The sequence below is a fragment of the Diceros bicornis genome, chromosome 10 (assembly GCF_020826845.1).
Source record: "Diceros bicornis minor isolate mBicDic1 chromosome 10, mDicBic1.mat.cur, whole genome shotgun sequence".
Lineage (NCBI taxonomy): Eukaryota > Metazoa > Chordata > Mammalia > Perissodactyla > Rhinocerotidae > Diceros > Diceros bicornis.
In genome coordinates this window covers 37,607,057-37,632,447 of record NC_080749.1, presented here as the reverse complement: position 1 = coordinate 37,632,447, position 25,391 = coordinate 37,607,057, and the positions used below count along the sequence as shown (strand labels likewise).

Genomic DNA, 25,391 nt, shown 5'->3' with positions numbered 1-25,391 from the left:
AGTGAAAAACTAACTTAGTACCCTAGATTCTCTGTCTTTGCCTTATCTGATCCAATTCTCTTTTTGTAAATATCTGTGCCTGGGTAAACTTAACCTTCATCTCATCCACTTCTGCTCTTAAGACCCAGAGAATCATTGCAAAAGTAATAAGATGAGGTCAACTGGTCATACTGCAAGTCCATGTTATTAACTTGCTGCTTTGTCCACAAACAGCCAACAACCCTGTTATCTATATTTATTTGTTCACCTATCTCATTTTTAACTGAATCTTTTCTAAAAGTTCTGGACTATTCTCAAGATTAAGGCAATGCATAAAATCCAAACTCACTCAATTATGAAATCTAAATTCCCTCAATCTCTATCTCAATATGTATTTTCTTGTTGCCTCTTCCTCTTGTCTCAGAGGAAAGAATATTTCCTTTCCTCTCATTGTGGGCTAGTATTCACTCTTTTGCCCTCAGCCGCCTTTTTACTGACTACTTTTTCAGCCACTTGCTCATTGACTATCACATTTATGTTTTATGCCTTTGATTTCTAGATTGTCCCCTTGAGCTTACAAAACTGCTCAATTAAGTTCTATCCTAAACCAAAATACATCTTCACTCCATCCTACTACTCATTCAAACTAGGGATATATATTTTCTATTCGCTTCGCTGGAAACTTGATTGAAATGATACTTTCTACTACTCCCTCAACTCCTCTTGACCTTCTAAATAGAATTGGGGTCCTGCTCCCACCTCTACAATAACTTCTTTCTGAAAGGGCCCCATTGATTCTGAACTTCAATAGCCTTTCCTTAACTTCTTCCTTTGAAAGCACTTAACACAATTCCTCAGCCTCCCTGCTTGAAATTCTTTTCACCTCTGACTGCCACTGCATTGTTCTAGAAAGGTTTTTCCTTCTACCAATTTGACTGTTCATTTTATGATTCTTATTGATGCCCCTTCTTCTTCCTTTCTCTTGCTGGCTGTCAGATCTTAGTCAAGTTCTTTGCTTCACATCTGTGGCATGAGTAAAATATACCATCATAATATTGTTTTGTAGACATTTGCACTTAATAATTATCTTCTCTTATCCCAAAATGTAGTCCTCCCAAGGGTCTCTGAGTGGCACTTTTCTCTTTCTCTACTCTTTACCTGTACGAGCTCATTCATCATATGCCTTAAACTGTTGCCTCTGTGAGGCTGACTCCTAATCTGTGTTTTCTTTTCTCACTTCTCTCTGCACTGGTTGTACTTCTCCAATTACTCACCAGATGTTTTCTTAAAAAAAAAATCGTTCTGACTTTGCTCAGTGTCTGTAAAACAGAACTGAGAATTTGCCTCCCCTTCCACATCTGCTTCTCTTTCAATGTCCTCTGTTTCCTTCCAGAGTCATGATATAAGATGATGAAACCACCTTTCAGCATCTTTCTTTTCTGTGCCTCATCCAATCATTTCCCAAATACTTCCTATTCTTTTCTGAAGTATTTTTGGCTCTTATCTCTGTTCTCTATCATGGTCGCTATGCAGTTTTAGTCCTCTTGTTTCTAACCATTGCTAATGGAATCCTCTTGCTTCTAGATTCTGCTGCTTCCAAAATTTATTCCACAAACCACAGTCAGATTAATTTCTCTAAATCAAAACTCCTGCAAAAATGTTAACTGGATGTTTAAAAACTATTTTAAGGAATAAATTCCAGCTTCTTATCCTGGCATCAGTGATCTGGCACCATCCAATGAGCTCCTCCACTCCTTTTAACTATGTCCCTGTGTTCTAAGCATTTAGCTGTTACCAGCAGATGTTTCACACTTTCCCACCTTGGTACATTTGTTCCAAGTGACACCCATTTGTCACTTGGATTTCCCTTTGCAAACTCCTCTGTGTTCAAACCTGATCTATTCTTAGGCCAACACAAAAGGTATATATTCCATGCAGCCTGCCCTCAGTACAACCCCCCTCCCTCCAATCTGGATGTAATCTTCCTTTTCTACTTCCTTCTATAGCACTCTCTCGCTGCCTCTCTCAAGGCACTTATCACTTCTCACTGAGTATTTTATTTATTTCTATATACATTTTACCACCTCTATAAGTATAGCCAGTATATTGATTTAATACTATTAGACTGTTAATAGATATTTATTGAATAAACGAAATAAACAAATGAGTAGTAGTAACCCCACGGCCACAAAACAATCTTTCTGAAAGTTAAAATTACCTGCAATTCTATTTCTGAAATTACAAAAAGAAATTCCTTGCTCACATCTGCTAAACTGATGAGTAACAAAGATGCCTTCACTGATTCCAGGTTTTTAAAAGACCTTATCATCTAGTAGGGGTTTTGGGGACTTAGTTTGATGATATTTTAGAATTAAATATATAAAGATTTGTAGCAATGTCAAATAGTAAAGGACTTCAAAAAAGTAAGCATTTGACATGGAAAAATACTGAAAATTCTCACCAGAAGTTGGTAAATCAAAAGAAATTGTGATGGAATACATTTGATTATTCAGTAATGCTAAAATGCAATGCCTGCATTTTCACCAATAAGACAATATGTCCTGTATTTCACACTGTGTATGAAAAGCTAGGTAGACAATAAGGAAACTCTAAGACGTAGCCAAGTTTAGTTTTTAGGAATATAGACTTTGTATCTAGATTGTCTGGCTTCAAAACTCAACTCCACAGTGTGATCTTCAGTAAGCCACTTAAACTGTGTGCCTTAATTTAATTATCTATAAAATGGGGATATATATGTTAATGTATGTAACACTTAGAAGAGTACCAGCATAAAGCAATTACTATACATTTTAAATACTGATTTTAATAAGGAAGAGGAAAACATCTGTTTGCTAAGATTATAATCAGCTTTATTTCTATTGTTTTCAGATTCCAATTAATTTTTAATAGAATTGTAATATTTTAAGTTTTAAAATCCCTACAGATTTGGTCAAATTTAGTTGGTTTAATGTGTTTAAATGATTTGTTCAAGGACCCCTCAAGGAGTTAATGACCTAGTTAAGAAAATTTTCTTTTTATCTATCCATCTATTTATCTATCTAATCATCTACCAGTCAGTCATCTCTCAATTTATCCATATAACTTATATAGCAAAATATTTGAGGTAGCTAATTAGAAATACACTTTTCCTGATTTCAAGCTCCAAATCTATGGACCACGTTTTTCTGTGAATTTTACTATTGCTCCTCAAAGGAATTTCTTTCAAAGTTAGTGAAACAACATTTCTTACTAATTTTTTCCTTTGATATATCAGGATTCTATGTAATCTTACTTGGCAAATAACCAAGGTCTCTGGGGGGAAAAAATCTAAAGATTTGAGAGACTATAGCTCAGCTTTAGGCTGTTCTATGCAATGGTCAAATAACACAATGTCTAGTCTGTTAGTGTTTAGCTCTGTATTAATAAAATTTTTCATATATTATAGACCATAATAAAGAAAAATGATAAACATAAATATTTCATTATTTACACAAATGTGAGGCATGAATAGCTGAAATAGTCACATAATTTTGATTTTTTTAAGACCATAAAATAAAATGGCTTCATTTGGTTAACCATTTTACAGTTTTAGAAACCAAAGGAAAATTAGATGCTGAGAGTTTCTCTCCTTCCTTCCTTATTCTGTCCACTGTACTCAATGTAGAAAGAGAAGAGAAGGAAAGGAAGCAAAGGCATAACTATCCTTTTATTAGAATGATGAATAATCAAACATTGAATGTAATTAAAGGTTTTTACAGAGAAAAAATAGGAAGATTAGTGGACTATTGCACACTATGGCACTCATTTGAACATATGTTTGGGTGAGAAGATTCAGCTTTTGGTAGAGAAGAAACTATTACTTTAAGAGTTTATGCTGGCTTAGGGTCTGAGCAAGGAAGCTTACTCAAATCCTGTAGAGTCTGTGGAACACAAACAGGTTCAAAGCTATTTTTACAGGGTAAGAAAAAAATCAAAGTTCTGCTTAGTATGGGCAAATGGCTTGTTTTTCTGCCATAGAACCAATTTACCAACAAATATCGGAATCAAATATCTTAAACAGTGCTTAAAGACCTATATTCCTAAAAAAGGAATACTTATTGTTTCCTTTTTCTTTAATCCTTTTTCATAATCCTCACAACCTGATAAAACCCTAAGCTTCCAAGAGGATGTGTAGTAGCTGATGCAAATTTTAATCTTTCCTTCTACTTCCATTTCATGCTTAAGAGAGGTCAAAATAAACAATGGGACCAGCTGGAATCAGATGTTTTAAAGTGTTTGGGTCAATGTGATAAAATTATTCAGCATATAAATGTGATATTTAATTCATCACTCTAAAAACTTTTTGTACTACCTCTGTTTTCTTCTCATCTCAACAGACTGCTAGGGAAGTCTTGTAAATTATTCCCCAAACCATTAGGAAGTAATATAATATAACCATGCTATATTCTCCAAAGAATGTAGATTCACAGACTCCATCTGAGGTGGGATTTTTTTTCTCTCAAAATGAGCATATATTAGATTTTCACATGAGTAGGCAAGAATGTTGAATAGTTGAACATTCCAAAGTTCAATGCTTTCTTTCAAAGTCTTTGTTCTGTTCACAACCTTGACCTTTCCCTGTGCTGTTGCTTTAGTATCTCCTATTGCAAAGAAGTGTCTCAAAGCCTTTGAGATCATCTCTCTCTGCTTCTTTCCTCCAATTTAGAAGTATATTTTTACTGGACTGAGAAAATCTGACAGATGAAAATTAAGAAATATATTATCAGTTGCTATTAAATAATAAGAAATGTTGTTTTATATTTGTATAACATTTTATAGAATAAAATAAGTGTTTTTAATTTATTATACTTACTAGGGGAATTATAAATTGGAGTCAGTGATGATTTTTTCAAGGGAAAATCAAATTGGCAGAAGGAATCAAGAATATTATAACAAATTTCATATTGTTTGCATAATTCTAAAAAGACCACATTATATGCAAAAACTGTAGATCAAAAGACATAACTGGCAAAAAATAAAGTGTACACAAACTTAATTGACTTTAGATTATAAAAAGCAGAGCAAGAGCTAAGTAAATAATTGAGATATTAGCAGCCATGAACATTTTAATTTGTGAAAAAAAAATAATAGCATAGCAAAATACTCATGATACATCAACTTTTAAATTGTGGAGAAATGCATCTGGAAAGAAATGCTCTGAAAGGAAATATAACAAAATACTAAGAGGTGGCTCATTCATGTTCTGCTTCTTTATACTTTTAGGTACTTGTCACATCAACTTTGCAACGCAAATATATTAACATATTTCTTTTATGTTATCAGAAATAAATTTTAAAAAACTCCTTTCAAATACAGGTCTCGTTTAATATTTTATAGCACTTCACAAGTTAAACAAGGCAGGGAGAATAATTTTTCATTTTATAGTTGAGAAGACTGGATAATCTCCCAATTGAAGGAGCTTAACACAACACCCAGACCCTCCAAAGCCAGCTTCAATACTTCTTCTATGATATCATATTAGAAGGATGCAGGAAATAATATATATGAACATTCTATGAGCTTTTCACAATAAAGCCACAATAATTATAATCTGAGATGTTATTAATAATGTTATGTAATTTAATTGGTCTTCTTTATACATTCCTAACTCCAACTGAGAAAAAAATAAATGTATGGGATCAAGCGTTAATAAAAGCGGATATCAAAGTTAGTAAAATATGTCAGGAATAAAACCTCATAATTACATCTATGTTTGATTTATTATGATGGCAAGGATTGAAGAAAATCTAAAACTCTCCTGTTTTACTTTAGGAAGATGCTGAACATGGTACTCCAAGTAAGAATAAAGGAAGTCATATTAATAATATTAATAATGACTAAATGTAAAAGAGTCTGTAAGGTAAGACATAAAGGGTAAAGAAAGTTAAAGAGACTTGATAAATAACCTGTAGGGTTTTAATAAGCAAATCTATTTTAATCAGGGAGAAATTAAAGTAGAGGGTAATTTCTTTATAACTATTTATTGAGGGTTACTTACAGGCCATAATTAAGAGACGAAAGCAATCAATGAGATTAAAGCCTCATTCTTTTCCAGAAGCACATAACACTTTAGCAGTGGACGTAATTTAACTCCTGTGTATCCACACTCTAGCCACTTAATGCTGACCTCTTTCTGTAGTCCAGCACACCTATGGCTAGTGCCAGTCAGCAACTTTAGAGCAGAGATTGACTTATTCATCTTTCTATGTGCAGAACCTAGCACAGTGCTCAACAGTGTGTATTTGCATATGGAATCAAACTCATTTAGCCTGAACTAAATGAACTCAAAAGTTATATGTATTAGAAGAAATGTATAATATACCCACAAACTAATTAAATGCTCTGGGAGATTATTTGCACTATCAGATAGCTTATGCTACTAGTTGCCTATTCCATTAGGTAACACAGATGCATATTTATACAGGGCAAATGTGTTTGATGAGTTTCAACCTCAGCCATTTCCCAGGCAGTAGCTTCCAAGTCAAGGGTCACAAATTTAAAAGATTACAGCCAGGAAAATAAAGATAATATGTGAAGTTGATTAGTTGCAATAAGCATATTTCTCTCACATTTCATTGGGACAGAGATATAGAAAAATATTGCTCCAACTGCAAAAATAATAACAAAGGGCAACTGATTCTCAGCCTCAGGGTCAGGGACACACAAAAAAGGAGTTGGGGGGTTGGGCTCAACTCTCACGCCATTTCTATGTGGGCAGCTTCTGCTTAACTCCATCCGATGGTGCCAGTAGGAATACCGGACCATTGTAGCAAGATCTGACTTCTCAAGAATAGCTGGAAATCCAGGTTTTTATTTAAAACATCTCATTTTTAAAATGTCGGTAATTTTTTAAAATGCAAAACATTATGTAGGCTGAATAATACACATCTCAGAGCATAATTAACAGACAAGCTCCTGGTTTATGACCTCTGGTTTAACAATTTCACTACTCTTTTTGGACATATAATTGAGATATTCCTGAAAAGTCATATAATTTGACTACTAGAATGTCAAGGATCAGCTTACTGATTAAGAAAAACTAAACGTTCAAGATTTTGTATGCTATTAGTCCATATTCATAACTTTACAAATATCAAGTATTTCACAAGCTCCGTTTATTATCAAAATGAAAATATCAAAGCCCAGAGGTCGATAATAGAATAATGAATATAATCATTATAAACTGTACTTTAAATGTGGTATAACTAAGGTTAGGTCACAAGTTCAAGTTGGTTCTCTATATATGCAGATGCATGATTATAGTTCTAAATGGTGACTAACTAGCCAATTATAGTCACTAGAAAGTTCTGTCATAACTGACATTTTAAATGAAGCATTTTGTAAAGAAAACTAAAATTTCAACCTCATTTTAATCACTTTAGCTATTCAGAATTCTGTTAATCAAGTAGGGAAAAAATTATCTTTTACACCTAGAATGATTTATCTGTTTGCATGAATGTGAGAAAAATGATCACATCTTCAACTAATAGATTACAAGCACAAAGAAAGTTCACATTACAGCTATGCTAATGAAAATTACCTTCAGGCTGTTACAACAGCTAGCGAATTAATTAACCTTTTGCCATAAAAATCGAGAAACTTCAGCAAAGACTAAGGTTTCTCTGTTTCTCTTGTTCCAGCTCCCTCAGCATTTTAGAACGTGAAATACTGTGCAGTTACTGAGGCAAACAAATAAAATATACATAGATTTTATCAGCTCTGCATGTTACTACAATAAAACCACATAATTGTGGTTAAAATATAGCAAGTTGGATATTTCATCTTTTGTTTTAGTTAATGAAAGATGAGAAATAATGGCCAATTTTCTGTGAGGATCTTTACTTTTAGGAATAGGATCAGTAATTTCTTACTATGAATGTTGGCTATCTCTCAATTGTCTACCTTGTGACTCTGTGAGAAAATAAAGTTAAATAAAGCATATCTTTCGCCAATGTTTTAAAAAAAAATGAGTACAAACACACATTCTTTAAAAATTCATTTTCAAATGAATGAACACGTTATCTGTATTTGAGTGTATTGGTCAAGTATTTTGATAGTTTTCACTTGGGATCTGAAGTTTAAAAGTTAGCTAACACTAAATGAAACCATGATCTGGGAAAATAGGATTTCTCATAAACAATGGTAACATGAGCCACTGTATTTCGTCAAGTTTTTAAAGGCAAGGATCAATAAGACTTGGTAAATGTGAAGATTACAGCAAGATTTAAGGACTACTAAATTACACTTTAAATACTGACATTATGATTTCACTTCTTTATGCAATTGTTCGCAGCCACATTTTATTTTTCTCTTTGATGTAGTATTATCTCCCTAAGAGGGTTAGCAGCTTCAATATTTAATTGTTCAATAACAAACAAGTAGAGCTGTCTTCTTCCACTAGAGAGTTTTTAGTTTTAATTAATTCATTATATAATTAGTCTTGACAATGGATAAGTTGTTCCCTCAGTAGGTTAGGAGACATTCTTGTTTAGATAATGGGTTAGGTGTTTTACAATGTTAGGGTATTTCTCTGTTATTCCAAATAAATGATGATTTGCCATATTCATCTTTAAAGAGCTAAATTAGTGAACTCCCTCCCCAAAGTATTGTTCAGGAAATCAATTTTTGGTTGCAGGTAAGAGGTACACAATAATATGTTAAAGTAAGAAGGTGATAATTTTATGTTAATAAAGTGGGTAATGCTTATCCAGACAACTAAAGATGTATTTCTTTAAATATTCTTTAAATAAAATAAATTTCTTTAAATAAAAATATTTCTTATTTTGTATTAAGGGCGTATACATATTTCATGAATAAATATTTCAGATTAAGTAGCTATTTTAAACAATTTAGAACAAATAATAAATCTTTCATATTATATATTAAAATTTTCCAAATGAATCCTTCTTTTGTATCTATAACGAAGATAGTTCTTTAAGGCTGGTAAATTGAAAATATTTACCAAAACATTTTTGGTTACTTCAATTGTGAGAAGACCTCTATTATAAAGCATATAGATTTAGGTAAGATGTACATCCACCTGAGATGTCAAGACTTAGTACATATCTGTCACATAGAAAATTCACAATAAATATATTTTGAATCTAAGAATACACAAAGTTTCAAAAGAAATTGGACACTTCTGCCAATACTTAAATTTATCTGTGCTAATTTAAACTAGATTTAATATTAACATTGATTTTTAGATGACCATGTAAAAGGTGATAATACATATGCATATATGAATAAAAAGCATATCACTTTAAAAGGCTTAAAAATAAGAATATAAATTTATAATATTCCTTAAGTATTTATAGGAACACACATGTTATCCTTTGGAAGATATGATCTACATACCTGACAGGTAGTGTTCTGTCTCCTTTCCTCCTATCCATTTCTCTTTGGGGAACAGGATACCAACGGAAATTCAGTTTCCAGTTAAAACCCCCATAAGTCATGTCTGACCCAGCCATATATTCAAAGGTATCATCACTAATCACATCAATGATGGGGCATACAACTGTTTTCCTGCAGAAAAATTAAAACCAGTTTATGTATAAATAATAATTTAAATGTTACATTAGCTTCTTCAAACTCAATATTGTGAATATGTTGAAATTTAATTATTTTGTAACTTTAACATGCCTTTATTTCCATTTTATCCTTTTTCTCTATGGAATTATTTCATTTTAATACATCTTTGTTACAGTCTACTTTATAGTATCATGTATAATCTAATCAAATATACTAATTGATCTTCAAGCTGATTTCCAAATGCATTCTAAGTACTAACTCAGCAGGATGAACATGGTCTATTTTTCATAAAACCTCCACCCACAGCATGATTAGTGAGTGGCTTTGAGATTACACATTATTTTATCTGTAGCCCACTGCAAAGCACTAGCACGCAGGGAGTGCAGAATGGATGATGGCAAATTAGATCTGGTAGTTTGTCTCAAAGGGGAAAGGTTAGTTTAAAGAGATAGTTCTAAGAAAATCTTCATGGAGAAAATACCTACTAGGAAAAACAAACAAACAAAAATCCATCAACAGCAGCAATAATAAAAATCATGATCTATCAGTATAAGTAAATGTTTCCTATTAAAGATATCAGGGTCATGACAATTTCTGAGTGAACTACCCTAGACCTCAGAATTTACAGTAACAATCCGCATATTTTAAGATAGGGAAAGACAAGCAACTTCAGTTTCTGGTGTTTTATCCCATGACCCATTTTTCTTCAAGTAAGAGGAAGAACCAGGAAATCTGGTGTTCTGGAAGGTAGCTTTTCAGGGTAAGAAAATTTTCAATATGGGAAATCCTTAGGTACTCTTTTAACCCATGCTGTGCCTTCTCCAGTCTACCCCTACTCCTGGCTCATGTGTTTTATTATGGTATCAACCTTCTGTCATCCCCACAGTCAATGTTCAGGTCTACCCAAGACTGCATTGCTTGTAGCTAATTCCAGAGTAGAGCTTGTTTTTTCATATTTGGTAGAAGGGAAATATGCTTTTGAATCCCTCATCGATGTGAAAAGCAAAGAAACGTTGTACATTTTTCATTCTAGTTTTGTAGCACCAGTATCACCAACACCCATTTTCAATTGGGTCCTATATTCCACACAATTGGCCAAAGCTTAGAGTTCTCTAAAATCAATATGATTCACCTATCCTTGGAAAAGCTTCTTGGTGACTCTGGTCCCTACAAAATCAATATCTTTCTCTCTTTCTTCATTAAATTTAAAGATTTAATTTGTAGGAAGATGAAATTAGGTCTAATAACCTTGAACAGAACTTTATTATCCAGTTATGGCAACTTTAGAACTTACATGCAAGACAAGACATTAGAGTTCATTATATGCAAGTACAATCCATATATGTTGTTAGATTAAAAAATAAATGACCTATGCATAACCACACTGAAACAACATTATATTAAAAACTCACTAAGTTGAATATGAAACACATGTATAAAAAAGCAGCATAATGTTGGAAATTTGCCGGGAAATGCATTTAAGATGTTCCAAGCTCATTTTACTTTGCTGGTCTTACCCTCCTGTGGGTACTGTACAACACACAGAGTGGGAAAATGTCATTAGCCATGTACTACACTCAGTTGACTAAAAGGTTCCTACTGCTTTCTTCAACTGCTATGGTTCATTTTACTGACAGCCTCCATCCATCTTCCCGGCAAGTACCAAATCCTGCCGTTTATGTGATGTACCTGGGCTAGCTCATACTAAGCAGCCTCTATCTTGGATGCTTAATTAAAAACTTCAATTCTAGAAAGACCTTTCTACTGTAGGTGAAATGACTATGCAAGTAAGGTGTTATGCAATGCTTTGTTGTTATATCAGACAGCATTCAATGTCAGTTGTCCTCATGCAGTGCTTAGGAATTATACTCATTTGCAAAAGAGCTTGTACTTCATAGCATCATCATCAGAAAGAATTGCAGGTATCTATGAGGATTTTTAATTTCTATAAAGTATTACTCAATTTTTCGGATTTCACAATTTGTATGTACAAAGTGGTACTATTGTTTAAATTATTAAACTTATTCTTATAGCTGTGCTCTCTATGTCTTTCTTTAATCATGATTTCACTTCAATAGGGGGTGTGTGTGTGTGTTTATTTTTAAGATCCTCAAGGTGGTTTAACTACACTTTGCATAAAGGCAGTGACCTAGCAGAGTGAAGACTGGTCTAGGAATGGGAAGAACTGAATTGTTCCCATCACTTCTAATAACTGAGGCAAACTACTTAACTTCTTCATTCCTCCCTATTATTAGGTACAGTTAAGAACATCTACATTACCTACCTCACAGGGTGGTAGTGAGGATACAGTAAGGTGTTTTAAAACTGTATTTTATAAAATCCTGTACTATTTCACATTGGACTGATTTCCTTCACCTAAAAAATGAATATTCAACACATTTTTACTGTTTGAATTGTTTGACTATTTCTTGTTCAAATATTCATGTTCAGCATAAATAAGCCAACGTCTTTATTAAATAAGGGAGGGTACCACCTTTTTAAAACCTAGGAAATAACCTTCTGAAAATAGCAACTTGGAAGAGAAGTTTTGATGAAGAGCTGGAACTGTCCTAACAGGTTCAGTCACAATCCAGGCAGACATAACACATGAGTTCTTACCTGTCTTCCTTTATTCTTGCCAGCAAGGGCTCCAGCCATCCTAACGTGCATTCACAGTGTGCATCGAGAAAAGTTATGACCTGCCCTTTTGAAGCAGCTGCTCCTCGAAGGCGGGCACGTATTAACCCAGAGCGTTCTTCCATTCTAATAATTTTTACTGGCACTTCTAAATTTTTCACATAATTCTCTAATGTCAACTTGAGAAAATCTGTAACATGTAATAAGAATTTATCAGAAAGTTTTGAAACTGTTTTAAGACATAGCAGAGATATCCTGCCCAGATGGAAATTCAACACACAGGAATGGTGGCCAACTCCTGTCAACATTTTTTGCATTAGGTGAAATAAAGATATAGAGATTTCATCAGTAAATTAACGTACAGTTCATTGTGACCCTGTCACTTGGCTGGCAAGGATAAGGATAAAATAGCAAGTTAATATACCAGACTTTAATTTAGAACCTGGGTCACATTGGAAAATGCTGGCTCCTCAGCTACAAGTTATTTTGCATTTGTCTGAACTGAAAGAATAAAATGACAAGCATCCACAGAGTCACATATATGCTCAATCATATGATCAGTTGAGTTGGAAAGAAAAGAAACACTTTTGAGAATCATTTTGGCTGATTTCTTAGGTTAGTAAGAGCCAAATGGAATCCTGAGAGAAACTGAAAGAACTAGTTAATTGTCACTAGAGTTGGCCTTGACTAGGTATATTGATGAAAATTTGATAGGTGATTTCAGGATTAGTATAATTATAAGGAAAATATAGACCGTTGCCCAGCTATCTTTTTGACTATAATAAAGTTTTCTGATTTAAAAAATATATACAGGAGAAATATTTATACCTCTTTCACTGGCATCATCTACCAAGATGACCTCAGAGAGTAGGTAGTGTGGGGACCGATTTATAACACTGTACACAGTTCTAAGGAGAGTGCTCCATGCTTCGTTATGAAACACGATGACTACACTTGTGTTTGGAAGTTCATCAGGGTAGACCTTTGTCTTGCATCTGGAAAAGAGGAAAGAAGAGGGACATGTTCATAAATTCATTTTTCATTCTGATCATTGTAATAAAAAATATCCATAATAACACAACTTTAGACTTGAAAGCCCCTTCCTAAAAAAAAAAAAAAATTTATGATTATCTAAAATCATTTTCCTTTTTCTAAATGCTGTGAGTAATCACTTGGCATCTTGAAAATTAAATACGTGTAATTACTAATATTTTATTTTAACTCCTGCAGGGAACAAAGCAGCATGATTTCCACAAGTCTAAGAAAGCTAAAATAACATTCTGAGACTATCAGAGGTAGATAGAAGACCAAGTGCAACAGGGACAGATGAATTCATTTAGTGGATATAATTTTACTCTTTGTTTAGAAAAAAAGAATTATATAGCTCAAAAAGTCATAAGAACATAAAAAGGCGTATGTCCACAGGGTTTTGAAGCATGTAACACTGAGCTTATTTTTCTATTCTAAAATCTAGTCGTGTGTGCTTTCCATCCTGTTTGAGAAGGCTATAAACCACGTCAACTTTGAAGAGAAGGTTTAGGGGCGAGGATGCATTTTGTAGATTCTTAATTAGTACCACATAATCAAAATCGGAGCTCAGAAAGGGAGTAGACTACCAGTACTTCTCAAACTTTAATGTGCATAGGCATCACCTAGGGATTTGTTAAAACACGGATTCTGATTCAGTAGGTCTGGGTGCAGCCTGAGGCTCTGCATGTCTATAAAAGTTCCAGGTGATTCAGGTGCTGCTGGTCTCCGGAGCACACTGACTAGTAACGGCCTGCACTGTAGTCGTCATTACTTTTAGAACTTGATGTCGTGAGAAAAACTTTTAATTTCGCTTAAAAATCCAAAGAAGCCCAGATTTTACTTTTCAAGCAATCCATCTAAAAAGGTACATTTGGATAAATAATATGCATAGTGCTCTAGGTGGTCATCTCAAGTTTAACATGCAAATTGTCCTTACCCCTGTCAACTTGTCAACATTCAGACATTTCTATCACGTAATTTTAAATCAGCACGATTATAGAATATTACAAAAATGTCACTGAGAGTATCCAGAACAGGAAAAGAAGTTTATCTATCTTAGGTTATTTTTTCATGTAAAATATTCTGAAGAGCTAGAGAATTAAAATCATTCCACAAAATAAAATGAACCAGATACTTCTTGCCACTCATGAGCAACCTGACACATGACACAAAATTAGCATTGTTAAAATTAGTTTCCTTCACAGGTAAGTGAAAAAAATCCAATAAAATGTGGGAGATGAAGGCATATAATAAAACAAATACTGGTGGTGTGCCTGTTGAGATTTTAATCATCTTTTAAAAAAGTCTAACATACCATCTACTCAGAGAAGTCTTCTGCAACATAGCCTGATAAGAATGTACATATACCTGAACTATGGCATTTTTTTCAGAATATATTTATTTTAAAAACATTCATTAAGCATCCACACTATTAAGATATTGTGTATATAAGAAAATCAACATGTTGGACGAAAAAGTATTTTGATTCATAGTCATTTCTTCCCATTCTGGTGGCAACATTCAAATGATTTCCATATGCCTCATCACCATTTGACTTGTCTCTCCAGGCAGCTCATCACTAAACGAACTTAGAAAGCCATCTTGATACGGCAGGTGCTTGCCACAATTTTCCTCAAAATTCCATTCTTCTGCCTCATAAAAACATCACATCACCTCTGCATGCTAAGCAAAAAGTATAGTAAAGATAATTATCATCATCAGTAAAGAAGCAAAGCTGGAAAAACAGTCTGAAAGCAGTCCAACAGTCAACAACCACTGGTTTAACCCACGGATAAAGTCTAGAAGTGCTATTCAGTATCATTTGGAAAAAAGGGATTACCTTTAAATTATATTTTTTTGTATGTTACACTAAATGTCAACAAAGAAAAAATGTTTGAGATATTAATTTAGATAAATCACTTAAATATCAAACTAAAAGCAGATATTTAGACCCAGTTTCTTAAACTATTTCTATCATGCTTTATTTTTGTGGTTAAAAAAATTCACATGTGTTAATTTTATATTCATTATATGTGACAAAGTTATAATGAACTAATTTAGTATTAATGCAGCTATTATGTTTCTTTAGAGAAAATTTCCACTCTGTCAATATTTAATGTAGCGTAAAGACAAAATGTGGTATTTTTACTAAAACTTCCTCTTCTTCCTATGTAAACAGTTATTTAGCAAAGAAAACTTTGTATAATAATATTATAATTTATAGGGTAATTCTTAAGCTTTACACATTAATCATTTTCTACGTCATTTTATCCAGTTATCTCAAGTGCATAAATATGTATGAATAAGAGCTATTATTTTCATGGTTTCTAATGGGTTTGCGATACACTGAACTGGTATTATTGTCTGTATTTTATCAAAGCTATTGTTTCACCTCTAGTAAGATACACTGTGATTTTATGTACTACTAGGAAAGAAAACTATGTTGTCAAATAAACTATAGCATAATGCTTTCTTATCACTGGAATCCATTTAATATCTGAAGAGAGCTTATTGAAAAGCTTTTAAACCTATTTGGACATAGATTTCTATCAATATTGCCATGCTTGCTTAGGAATCAGTCACACCAGTTTGTTGTTGCTTTGAAGTTTCTTTCATCTATTCTAAGGAGCTTTTTTCATTAGGTTGTATTGCTTAGCATATGAGAGGCATACATTTAGCACATATCTCAGTAACAATATTAAACAGCTCCATCTTCTTGTGGGTATCTTCCTTGGTACTAGAAAAGTGTGAGTTTCAAACTTTTAAGGTGCACAGGAATTATGTGGGGATCTTGATAAAATGCAGATTCTGATTCAGTAGATCTGGGATGGGCCCAAGCTTCTGCATTTCTAATAAGACCCCTAGTGATGTCAACACTGCTGGTCCCTGGTTGACATGATAAGAAGCAAGGCTATATAAATCAGTCAGCTGTTGATTAACAAGAAAAAACAGAATTGTAGTTATCGCTCCAACAATAAATATTTGCTTTATCATATGAACTATACTTCTTGCTGCTGTTTCTTCTCAGACAATAACTTTTTGATCCAATACTGAATCACACTATAATCTTTCTGAAGAAATGTTGAATGACAACTAAACTCTACACGTGTGGTACAAACAGTGCACATAACTTAGTTGAAGCATGACTATATGAACAGCCATGACCATGTTCACACAAGCTTAAGAAATAATTAAAAACGAGACAAAACAAGAAACCTATATGACGGGTGGGGGTAAGTACCTAAAGTAAGTAGATTGGACTTTTCTAATGATCTCTTCTCCCTGACACGTGGTAAACAAGTTCTTCTTTGTGATATTACCAGAGTAATTTCACCACTGTCCACCTCAGCTTTTATATCTTTTACATAATGAGATTAACGTAGGTAACCTGAAATGTGTGGTAGACATTGCTTGGTCTACACTGCAGAGTAAAGCCCAGAATCTCCAAATGGTAGAAATGGAAAGGACTTTCAAAGTTGACTAATTTAAATCTTCATTTCACAAACACAAGTCTCAAGTCACAAAGCTAGTTCAATACTCTGCATAACAAAGTAATAAATAATAATAATAATTTACTATTTAATAATATTAGTAACAGTAATGATGTCTGCCCCATATGATATGCTATCTCAAACATTTTAAATGATATTACTGGTGTCTGAAAAATTAGAAAAAAAAATTATATTATTTAAAAATATGCCTTAATCTTACACTCAAATATATATATTTAAATCAAACAGAAAAACAGCCATTCCTCTAGGATCATTTCATTAAAACTAAGCATAGAAATTCAGCTTTCATTGAAATTATGTACATATGGACCAAATATCTTTTGGCAATCTGTCTTATGAAGATATTATTTTTCTTTTATGTAAACATCTAAATGGGATTGGCAAAAGTTGACATTACTATGGGAGCACAATGTATATGTAATTAACTTTGAGAGTAAAAGGGGCAGATTGCAATAGCAATTTTCATCAATTTCAAAGGAATATTTGATGCCCACTACTCAAATTAAGTTCCTGAAATCTGGTATTCCAGTAAAATCATAGGCCTTCTCATAGCAGCATTTCATATTTACACTATATTATGACATGCTACATCTATAATACTTGAAAGGAAAGTGAAAGTTTATTTCCTCTTAATTCTGTAATAATATATCTGTGGCTATTAATCTTGGCTGCACATTGGAATCATCCCATGAGCTTGAAAAAAATACTGATGTGTGGGTTTCAGCCACAGAGATTCTGATTTAGGTGTCTGGGGTATGGCCATGAGTAATGAGATTTAAAAAAAAAATCTCCCTTGGGGATTTGAATGTGTAGCCAAAGTTGAGAGCTGTTACTTAAAGTTATTAACAGAAATACTGATTTTTAAAAAATATTTATATATGTAAAACCCTCTTTTTGCTCACATCAACATTTTAAAATAAGATGCATAAGGTGACTATCCCTTTTTGTGTTTATATTGGATGAGATTAACAAGGCACTATTTAGTGTAATTTTAAGCACTGGAGTCAGAAAGTCTTCTTCATTTCATTTGTAATCTCTTCTGCCATCTGGATGTACACTAACGTTGGTCCAGTCTTCTCTGTATCAGCTGTTGATTTATAAATATATGAGAAATAAATCCAGCTGCTCTTCTTTGGAGAGAATATGGGGGTAGAATCACGATTCCAACGTCTGGAACATGGAAATGCAGTGAGATAGTATACCTGTTTACCATCTATCCCTTTGGCTATGCACACATTATGGGAACATAGACTGTAACAATTTGATTTTATTCTTTTCAAAACCATATTGATGTTTTTGGAAAAGCTACTGAACACAACATGCCACATCAAAGAAAGAAAAATTGACTATAAGATGAGAATGTGAAATCACAAAGGATGCATAATTACACAGTGGTTTAGTCAGACACAATCCGTTTAGGTCTCCAAACAAAGGCTGTCAATGCTGTAGTTTGCATGACTTCTTGTTCTTGGATCCCCACTCAGTGCCTCAGTGTTACCTTTTACCACCTCAATCAAAGAAGATTAATAACAGTAATTAAAACAAAGATTTACAAGTCCTCTATATACTTCTTATTTTTAAGAGCTATGGGAATTGCATTGAACCTTGCAGAATTATGTGTGGTTTCTACATTTCCCAATCATTAACATTCAAATTCACAGAGAGAAATTTCATCACTTTCCAATCCATCCATGCAAAGAAAACTTGGGCAAAGGAAAGTGATTCTTTTGTAATAATTGAACAGCTTGGGGCCTCAAGTAAAATGAAGCACTTAATTTTGCATGGTTTTCTATACATTGATCTACATTTACATTGGATTCTTAAAAAGAGGAAGGAAGGGGGCTGGCCCCAAAGTGTAGTGGTTAAGTTCAGTGCACTCTGCTTCACCGGCCAGGGTTTGCGGGTTCAGATCCTGGGCGTGGACATACACTACTCGTCAGCCATGCTGAGGCGGCGACCTACATACAAATAGAGGAAGACTGGCAACAGATGTTAGCTCAGAACAAATCTTCCTCACCTTAAAAAAAAAAAAAGAAGAAGGAAGGATAATCTTATTTATCTCTGCCTCTCCAGAATGTAGTATTCTGCATGTCACAAAATACATTTAATAGGGGTTTGATGCATGAAAACTTCACAGTGAGGCAGGCTATTGTATGAGTTATCAGATCAACTTCCTAGTCATAGCTCTGCATTGTTATAATTTGAACTATAGGTGGAGAAATACTAGTTTTTCTACATTTTTTTCATATCTTAAGTTGTTTTGTTTTTCAAGCTTCCTAGAGCCAGGGCAAATAAATAAGCTAGGGATAGGACAGGGAAAGAGTATAAGCAAATTGGTCTGCAAGTCATTCTATTACAATGCATTCCCCTCCAACATAAGTAACATCATTCCTGTTTGGACACATAGGAGCAAGCTCTGTGTCCAGAAAACCTATGTTTATCTCCCGATTCTGCCATTTAAGAACTGTGAGCAAACTCTTTAAATTTCAGTTTTATCATCACCTAAATTGAGTAAAACTGTTGCGATATCTATACTGCAGGACTTTCAAGGAAAACAAATTATGTTATAAAGGAATTATATGAATGTAATTTATTATTATACTATTCTTATATTATGAAGCACTGCATTGAATACTATATATAAGGCCTCTATAATTATTTGGGTCAGCCTGGCTGCCGAAAGGATTCTGATCATTGCCATGTTCTAATGTTCATTTTATTCCTTACTTCCAAGGCAGTTTCAATAAGAGATCTGGTGTCCAGACCATCCTGCCTTGAGAACTGCTGTACTTGTTTGTTCTGTGTAGTAGTGTGGAATAAAGGTCCTACATCTTTCCCTTTTAGTCCTTCTAAATCATTTATTGCCCTAATCTGAAATTTCTCTGGCTGGCTGTGGCTGCCTGCTATTAAATCTTCCTGCTTACTTACCTTAAGCTCTGCTTATTATTTGCTGCTGGAAGAACTCAGAGAATCGTGTTTTGCCTGCCTGCCGAGATCTCTGCCTCTTGCCTGCTCTTGAATATCCATGAGCTAACTATCTACCAACATGTGCTCACCCCTATTAACCAAGCTCAAACTGCCCCCCCACTACTTGCTTCACCCTGTGTGTCGGTCTGATTATCAGATCTTGCATTCCTCAGCCAGGGTTAGGCCATCTCCTCCAGCAGTCAAGCCCTGATATAATAAACATCATAATAAGAAAGCCAGTACTAAGTGGTGAACATTTATTCAACTCTTAATTATGTAGCAGACATTGTACTATATGTTTTATACAGATCATCCCATTTGACCCTGAGAACTGAAACCTCCTGCAACCACATAGGTTAACTATCAGAACTATGACAAGGCTATAAACTCATAAATAGCTTCATTGCATGCTTCAAGAGCTTCCAGAAAATAAATTTATTCAAACAATAAATGGCTCAAACAATCCCCTTTTAAGGATAACAGGTTGCTCAGCTGTCTTCTCGGGACAATATATCTCTTAACTGGACAAACTGCTTGCTTATCAATTGACCTCAAGACGCAAGATTCCTCATTATGTCCACCAATCCTAAACTATTACATCACATACTTGACCAATTTCAATAAGATTCCTGTATTGAAAGACCAGTCTTAAACCACTTAAGCCCAGACCCCCAATCTCTATAAATATCCACCACGGCCTCCTCTTCCCAAGACTATTAGGATGGTCTGTCAAGGGGGTGGTTATTCTGATGGTCTTTTGTGGAGTCAGCAGTTGATAATCCTTATAATATTCCTTATGAACTATATTTTTACTCTCATCTGATAGTGATTAATAAAGAACCTGATGTTCAGATCAGTTAAGTAACTTGCTTCTAAGTGATGGAGCTGGGTTTCAAACCCTGAAAATCTGACTTCAAAAGCTGCTATTCTACCTCTTTCCTGATGGGATAAGATCCTTTCTCACTTAGGGAAGAAACTGCCTTTGTTAGCGAGAATTCCTAGATGAGGCACTTAGGGAAGCAGGTATGAGTCTGAAGGTATGCATTTCCAGGAAACAAAGGAAATCATAACTGCTTTGAATGAGATGAGGGGAACCATTGCTTTGCTCCAGGAGGGTGGGGGCTTGAGGTGGGAAAGACTAAAAATATGAATAAAAAGGGACTAGGGAGAGAAGACGAGCAAGTAAAATGACGAGAGGCTAAAGTAGCCAGGAGACTTTCCTCAGCGATGTGACAGCTGGAGGATATTTTAAAGAGCTGTACCTCAAGTTCTTATTTGAATACAGAAGTGTAATGCAATCCTCCCCTACACTGTCCATTAAATTTACCCTACTCATAAATGCACTGCATTAGTGGTTGCATGAGTATGTCTCTAATTTGAGAAAGAAGCCAGGTTAGTTTCTGGACTGCACAATGAGGAACAGAGACAGCAGTCACAAAAGCAATCACTAGATAGTAAGTGCCCCAGGGAACTGAATAAATCTTGAGAAGGGCTCTGGACTTCCACAGATTATTCTTTTGGGGTTTAATCTGACCTCATCTTGACTTGAACAGACTGGGTACACTCAGTTGACATCTGGTTTATATTAAAAAATAAAATTTATCCTAGATCTAATTTCTACCAAATAAATGGTAGTCATATACTTGCATTGGAGTTACTTCCATGAAGTCAATAGTTAATAAACAGTCTGTTGTTTTGAGACATAAAAATGCATAATGTACAAGCAAGTTTCATAGTCTTTCTATTGTGAAGAACTCTCCTGAATTTTGGAAATGAACTATAATGCAACTTTGCAGCTAAAAATAAAGAATACCATTCAAGTAAGTGCGGTGGCCTTTGTTGTTTTGGAACATGAATTTATGAGGTTGTTCTCTTTCTGTGACCTCTGTATGTTAGTCTTTCATGCTACTGAAAGTACTTAACAATGAATTGTCTAAAATAAATGTGTTTATTGAATGTGACAACTATAATTAAAGTGACTGCAACAAAATTACTCACTATTGCCATCAGTAAGTTTAAATTCTTACATTTGTTAGTGAATCTAACACTGATTTTTATATGAATAGGCCTGCAATCTAGACCAGGCTTTGCTTCTGCACTTGGTTATGGCCTTATCCAAGTCAACTGACCACCCTGAGCCTCACGTTTTTCATCTATCTGAGATAATGAAACCACCATCTACTCAGATTCAAAGCTAGAAACCTTGATGTTGATATTACGATGAAGACGTTGACATCACAAGTCACCAAATCGTGATGATTCCTCCCTCAGTATCTTTCTAATCCTCTGTTCCTGTGTCCTGTCCACAGATCACAACCTCTCCTTTAAGTTACTGCATGGGGTCAATATGGTGCATTTGTGGAATATTCTTAATCTCCAAAGTATACCCTCCTTGTTGCAGACTAAAATACAGATCCAAACGGCCATTCCTTTATTCAAATGTTTTCGATGGCTTTTCATGGCTTAATGTTAAAATCTAAAGGCTGCTCCCGATCTGGCTCAGCCCCACTCATGTTACCTTCTCCTCTCACTACGGCATTTAACTCTTCAGCAATCTTTAAAATCTCAAAGTTTGTTCAGGAAACAAAGCTCTCTCATGCCTTTATCTCTCTCTGTCTCTAGAATTCCTAGTATTTGGAATGCTTTCTTCTCTGAAGAACTCACACATATTGTTCAAGGTAGGGCTCAAGCCACACTTTCTCTACAGAACCATCTTTCCCCCAGGGATATTCAACTGTTCACTCTCCTAAACTCCCAGTATATTTTATATATTTATTCCCCCTTCCTTCTCATATAAATAGGTTGTTAGGTAATTCAACACACTGAGAGAATAGAGCCGTTCTGAAGTGTGTGGAAAATTCCCTGTCATATTGTAGTTACTGTTTTCAAGAAAAGATCTGGAAAGTTCCCTGAAAGTATCCCTTTCTTCTTAGTATTCTTCTAATGAGACATTCTAGCTATAGAATTCTTTGAATATAAAATATTTATTTGCTCATCAAATACTTGAGAATTTATATATATACACTAAAAAATATGTTGGTTATGAATCATACATTCTTGAGGGAAGATAGCATTATAGATAATGAAAGAAAGTTCAACTGGTCCAGTGAAGCTCTGTATCCAGAGTGACTTATGAGAGATGATGCTTCAGAGCAAAAGTCTGTGTCAAGAATAGACTGGTGTCAGCAAGAGGTGAAAGCATTGCCATGGGGTGCCTAGCAACAAGCAAAATGAAGATATACTAACAGAGAAATTGGTGATATTTGTGGGACCTAGTATCAGGAAACAGGGACCAAATCCAGGAGATGAATTCTGAAATATAACACCACAGTCCCTGAAAAGTCAGAGAAAGAAAAGAGCACCTTGTGAGGAGACAAGATTTTGTAATTTTTCCCATTTTTATCAAAATTTCAACCTACTAGTTATACATCCATTGATGATTATTGCCTTTAATATATATCTTGTGCATGTATTTTTTCATTTATTTGAAGGTGTGTTCTCAGGGTAAATTTCTGTAAGTAGAATTGCTGATTCAAAAGTAAATGCATATATAATTTTATTAGATACTGGTGAATCTCTCACTATAAAGGTTGCACCAATTTGCTTTCCCATCATCAGTGTTTGACAGTTTTTGTTTTCCCAGTGACTTGCAAACAGAATGTGTTATCAAACTTTTAAGTTTTCACCAGGATGATAGGTGAATTAGGATATTGCAAAGTAGTTTTAACTCGCATTTTTCTAATTAGGAATGAAATCTAACATCTTCTAATATGTTTAATATGTTTAAAATTCAACTTTACATCTGTATGTGTGTGTGTGTGTGTGTGTGTGTGTGTCTGTGTGAATGCCTGTTCTAGTTTTTTGTCCATTTTTGCATTGAAGGTTTTTTGTTTCTTTGCTTGTTTGTTTTGCTTTGTGCCCCTTGATTTTTCAGAGATCTTTATATTATAGTGATATTAGCCCTTTATCTGTGATATATCTGTCAATATTTTCTCTTCATTTGATATTTGTCTTTTCATTTTACTTACATTTTGCCATGTAAAAGGTTTTTTTATCACATGTATTCAAATGTATCAATATTTTCTTTTATTACATGTGCATTACAGTTACAGATAGAGAGCATTTCCCTTCCTCCAGGTTATAGAGGAATTCAGCATTTATTTTTTTAATTTAGATTGCTGATTGATGCAGGGCTTATTCTTTTGCATGGTGTAAGGTATGGATCCAATTATATCTTTTTCCAAATGACTAACCAGTTGTCTCAGTCTCACTTATTAGCACCAGAAGAGTGATTTGAGATGTCACTTTTATCATATATTAAACTTCCAACTATTCCGGTGTTTATCTCTGTACTTTCTATTTCATTCCACTTGTCTGTTTATCCACGCTCCACTATCACAGTGTTTTAATTACAAAACTTGATACTATGTTTTAATGTCTGGTGAGACTAGTTCTCTCTTGTAGCTTTTTTTCCTTGCTTTCCTAGTCATTCTGGAAATAACTGTGTAAGACCCTCTATCCATCTTATTTTAATGCATTTCAAAGTATCAGTACATTACCCCTGAATTTTGCAGCATGCTTATTAACTAGAGTTTGATTTTTAATCCGTTTTTTCCTTTTCTTTTCTTTTTTTTTATTGAGGTAACACTGCTTTATAACATTATATGAATTTCGGGTGTACATCATTATATGTCGATTTCTGTGTGGACTATATCATGTTCACCACTCAAAGTCTAATTACCATCCATCACCATACACATGTGCCCTTTTACCCCTCTCACCCTCCCTCCTCCCCCTTCCCCTCTGGTAACCACCAATCTATTCTGTTTATCTATGTGTTTGTTTGTTGTTGTTGCTGTTTTTTATCTTTTAGACGTGAGTGAAATCATATGGTATTTGGCTTTCTCCATCTGACTTATTTTGCTTAGCATAATGCCCTCAAGATCAATTTTTTTCTTTTAATGTAAAATTTAAGTACAAGGAAATGCACAAATCTTAAGTGTACATTTCTGAAGCTTTGATAAATGCATCTACCTATATAACCTAAACTATCAAGATACAAAAAATATCATAACTGCAGAAAATTTCTTTGTAAGCAATTTTTGCCCCCAAATTAACCATTTGCTTTTTTTACCATATTATTTTTTTTTGCTGTGATATCATATAGTATGTGCTCTTTTGTATAAGATATTTCATTCTCTCTATCTCTCTCTTTACACACACATAAACACACACGCAATCAAAAAGCAATGTAAACTCTTTCTCTAAAAATATCTGAAGAACAATCTCATTACAGAGCATTTTCTGAATTGTAATGAATAACTAAAGTCAAAGCAATCTCCATATATCAACTCCTCCCTTCCCATCATTAACACCTCATAAATGCCCTGAGCCTCAATTGTTATTGCTAAATGTAACATAAAATATCATGCTTCAGTGACTGCAACCAACATCAAAATGTCAAATATATCTATTCTTAATTTCAATATAATCTTAGTTAAGAGCAGCCATTACTATTGAAGAATGAGAATCCTGAGTGATAAATACTTTTAAGTAATAAGATAATTTCCAAATGATTTATTAAAAATGAAGTAATGAATTCTAGCAAAGTAGATCAGCTATTCATCTACAATTAGGCAGTGAAGAGAAATAGGGAATATAATGACTGCCAAATAGATTTGGTATCTGTCCAAC

At 34.0% G+C, this 25,391-nt stretch overlaps 1 protein-coding gene across 6 annotated transcripts in view; it reads right to left on the bottom strand.

Moving 5' to 3' along the window:
- GALNT13 (polypeptide N-acetylgalactosaminyltransferase 13) overlaps positions 1-25,391 on the bottom strand; it is a 666,195-nt gene that overhangs the window by 173,081 nt on the left and 467,723 nt on the right. For all 6 annotated transcript variants that reach the window (XM_058548993.1, XM_058548992.1, XM_058548994.1 and 3 more), the window contains 3 exons: positions 13,018-13,184; positions 12,172-12,379; positions 9,376-9,546 (listed from right to left, as the gene is read on the bottom strand). In XM_058548993.1, the coding sequence (XP_058404976.1) occupies positions 9,376-9,546; positions 12,172-12,379; positions 13,018-13,184 (546 nt within the window). The remainder of the gene's footprint in view (positions 1-9,375; positions 9,547-12,171; positions 12,380-13,017; positions 13,185-25,391) is intronic.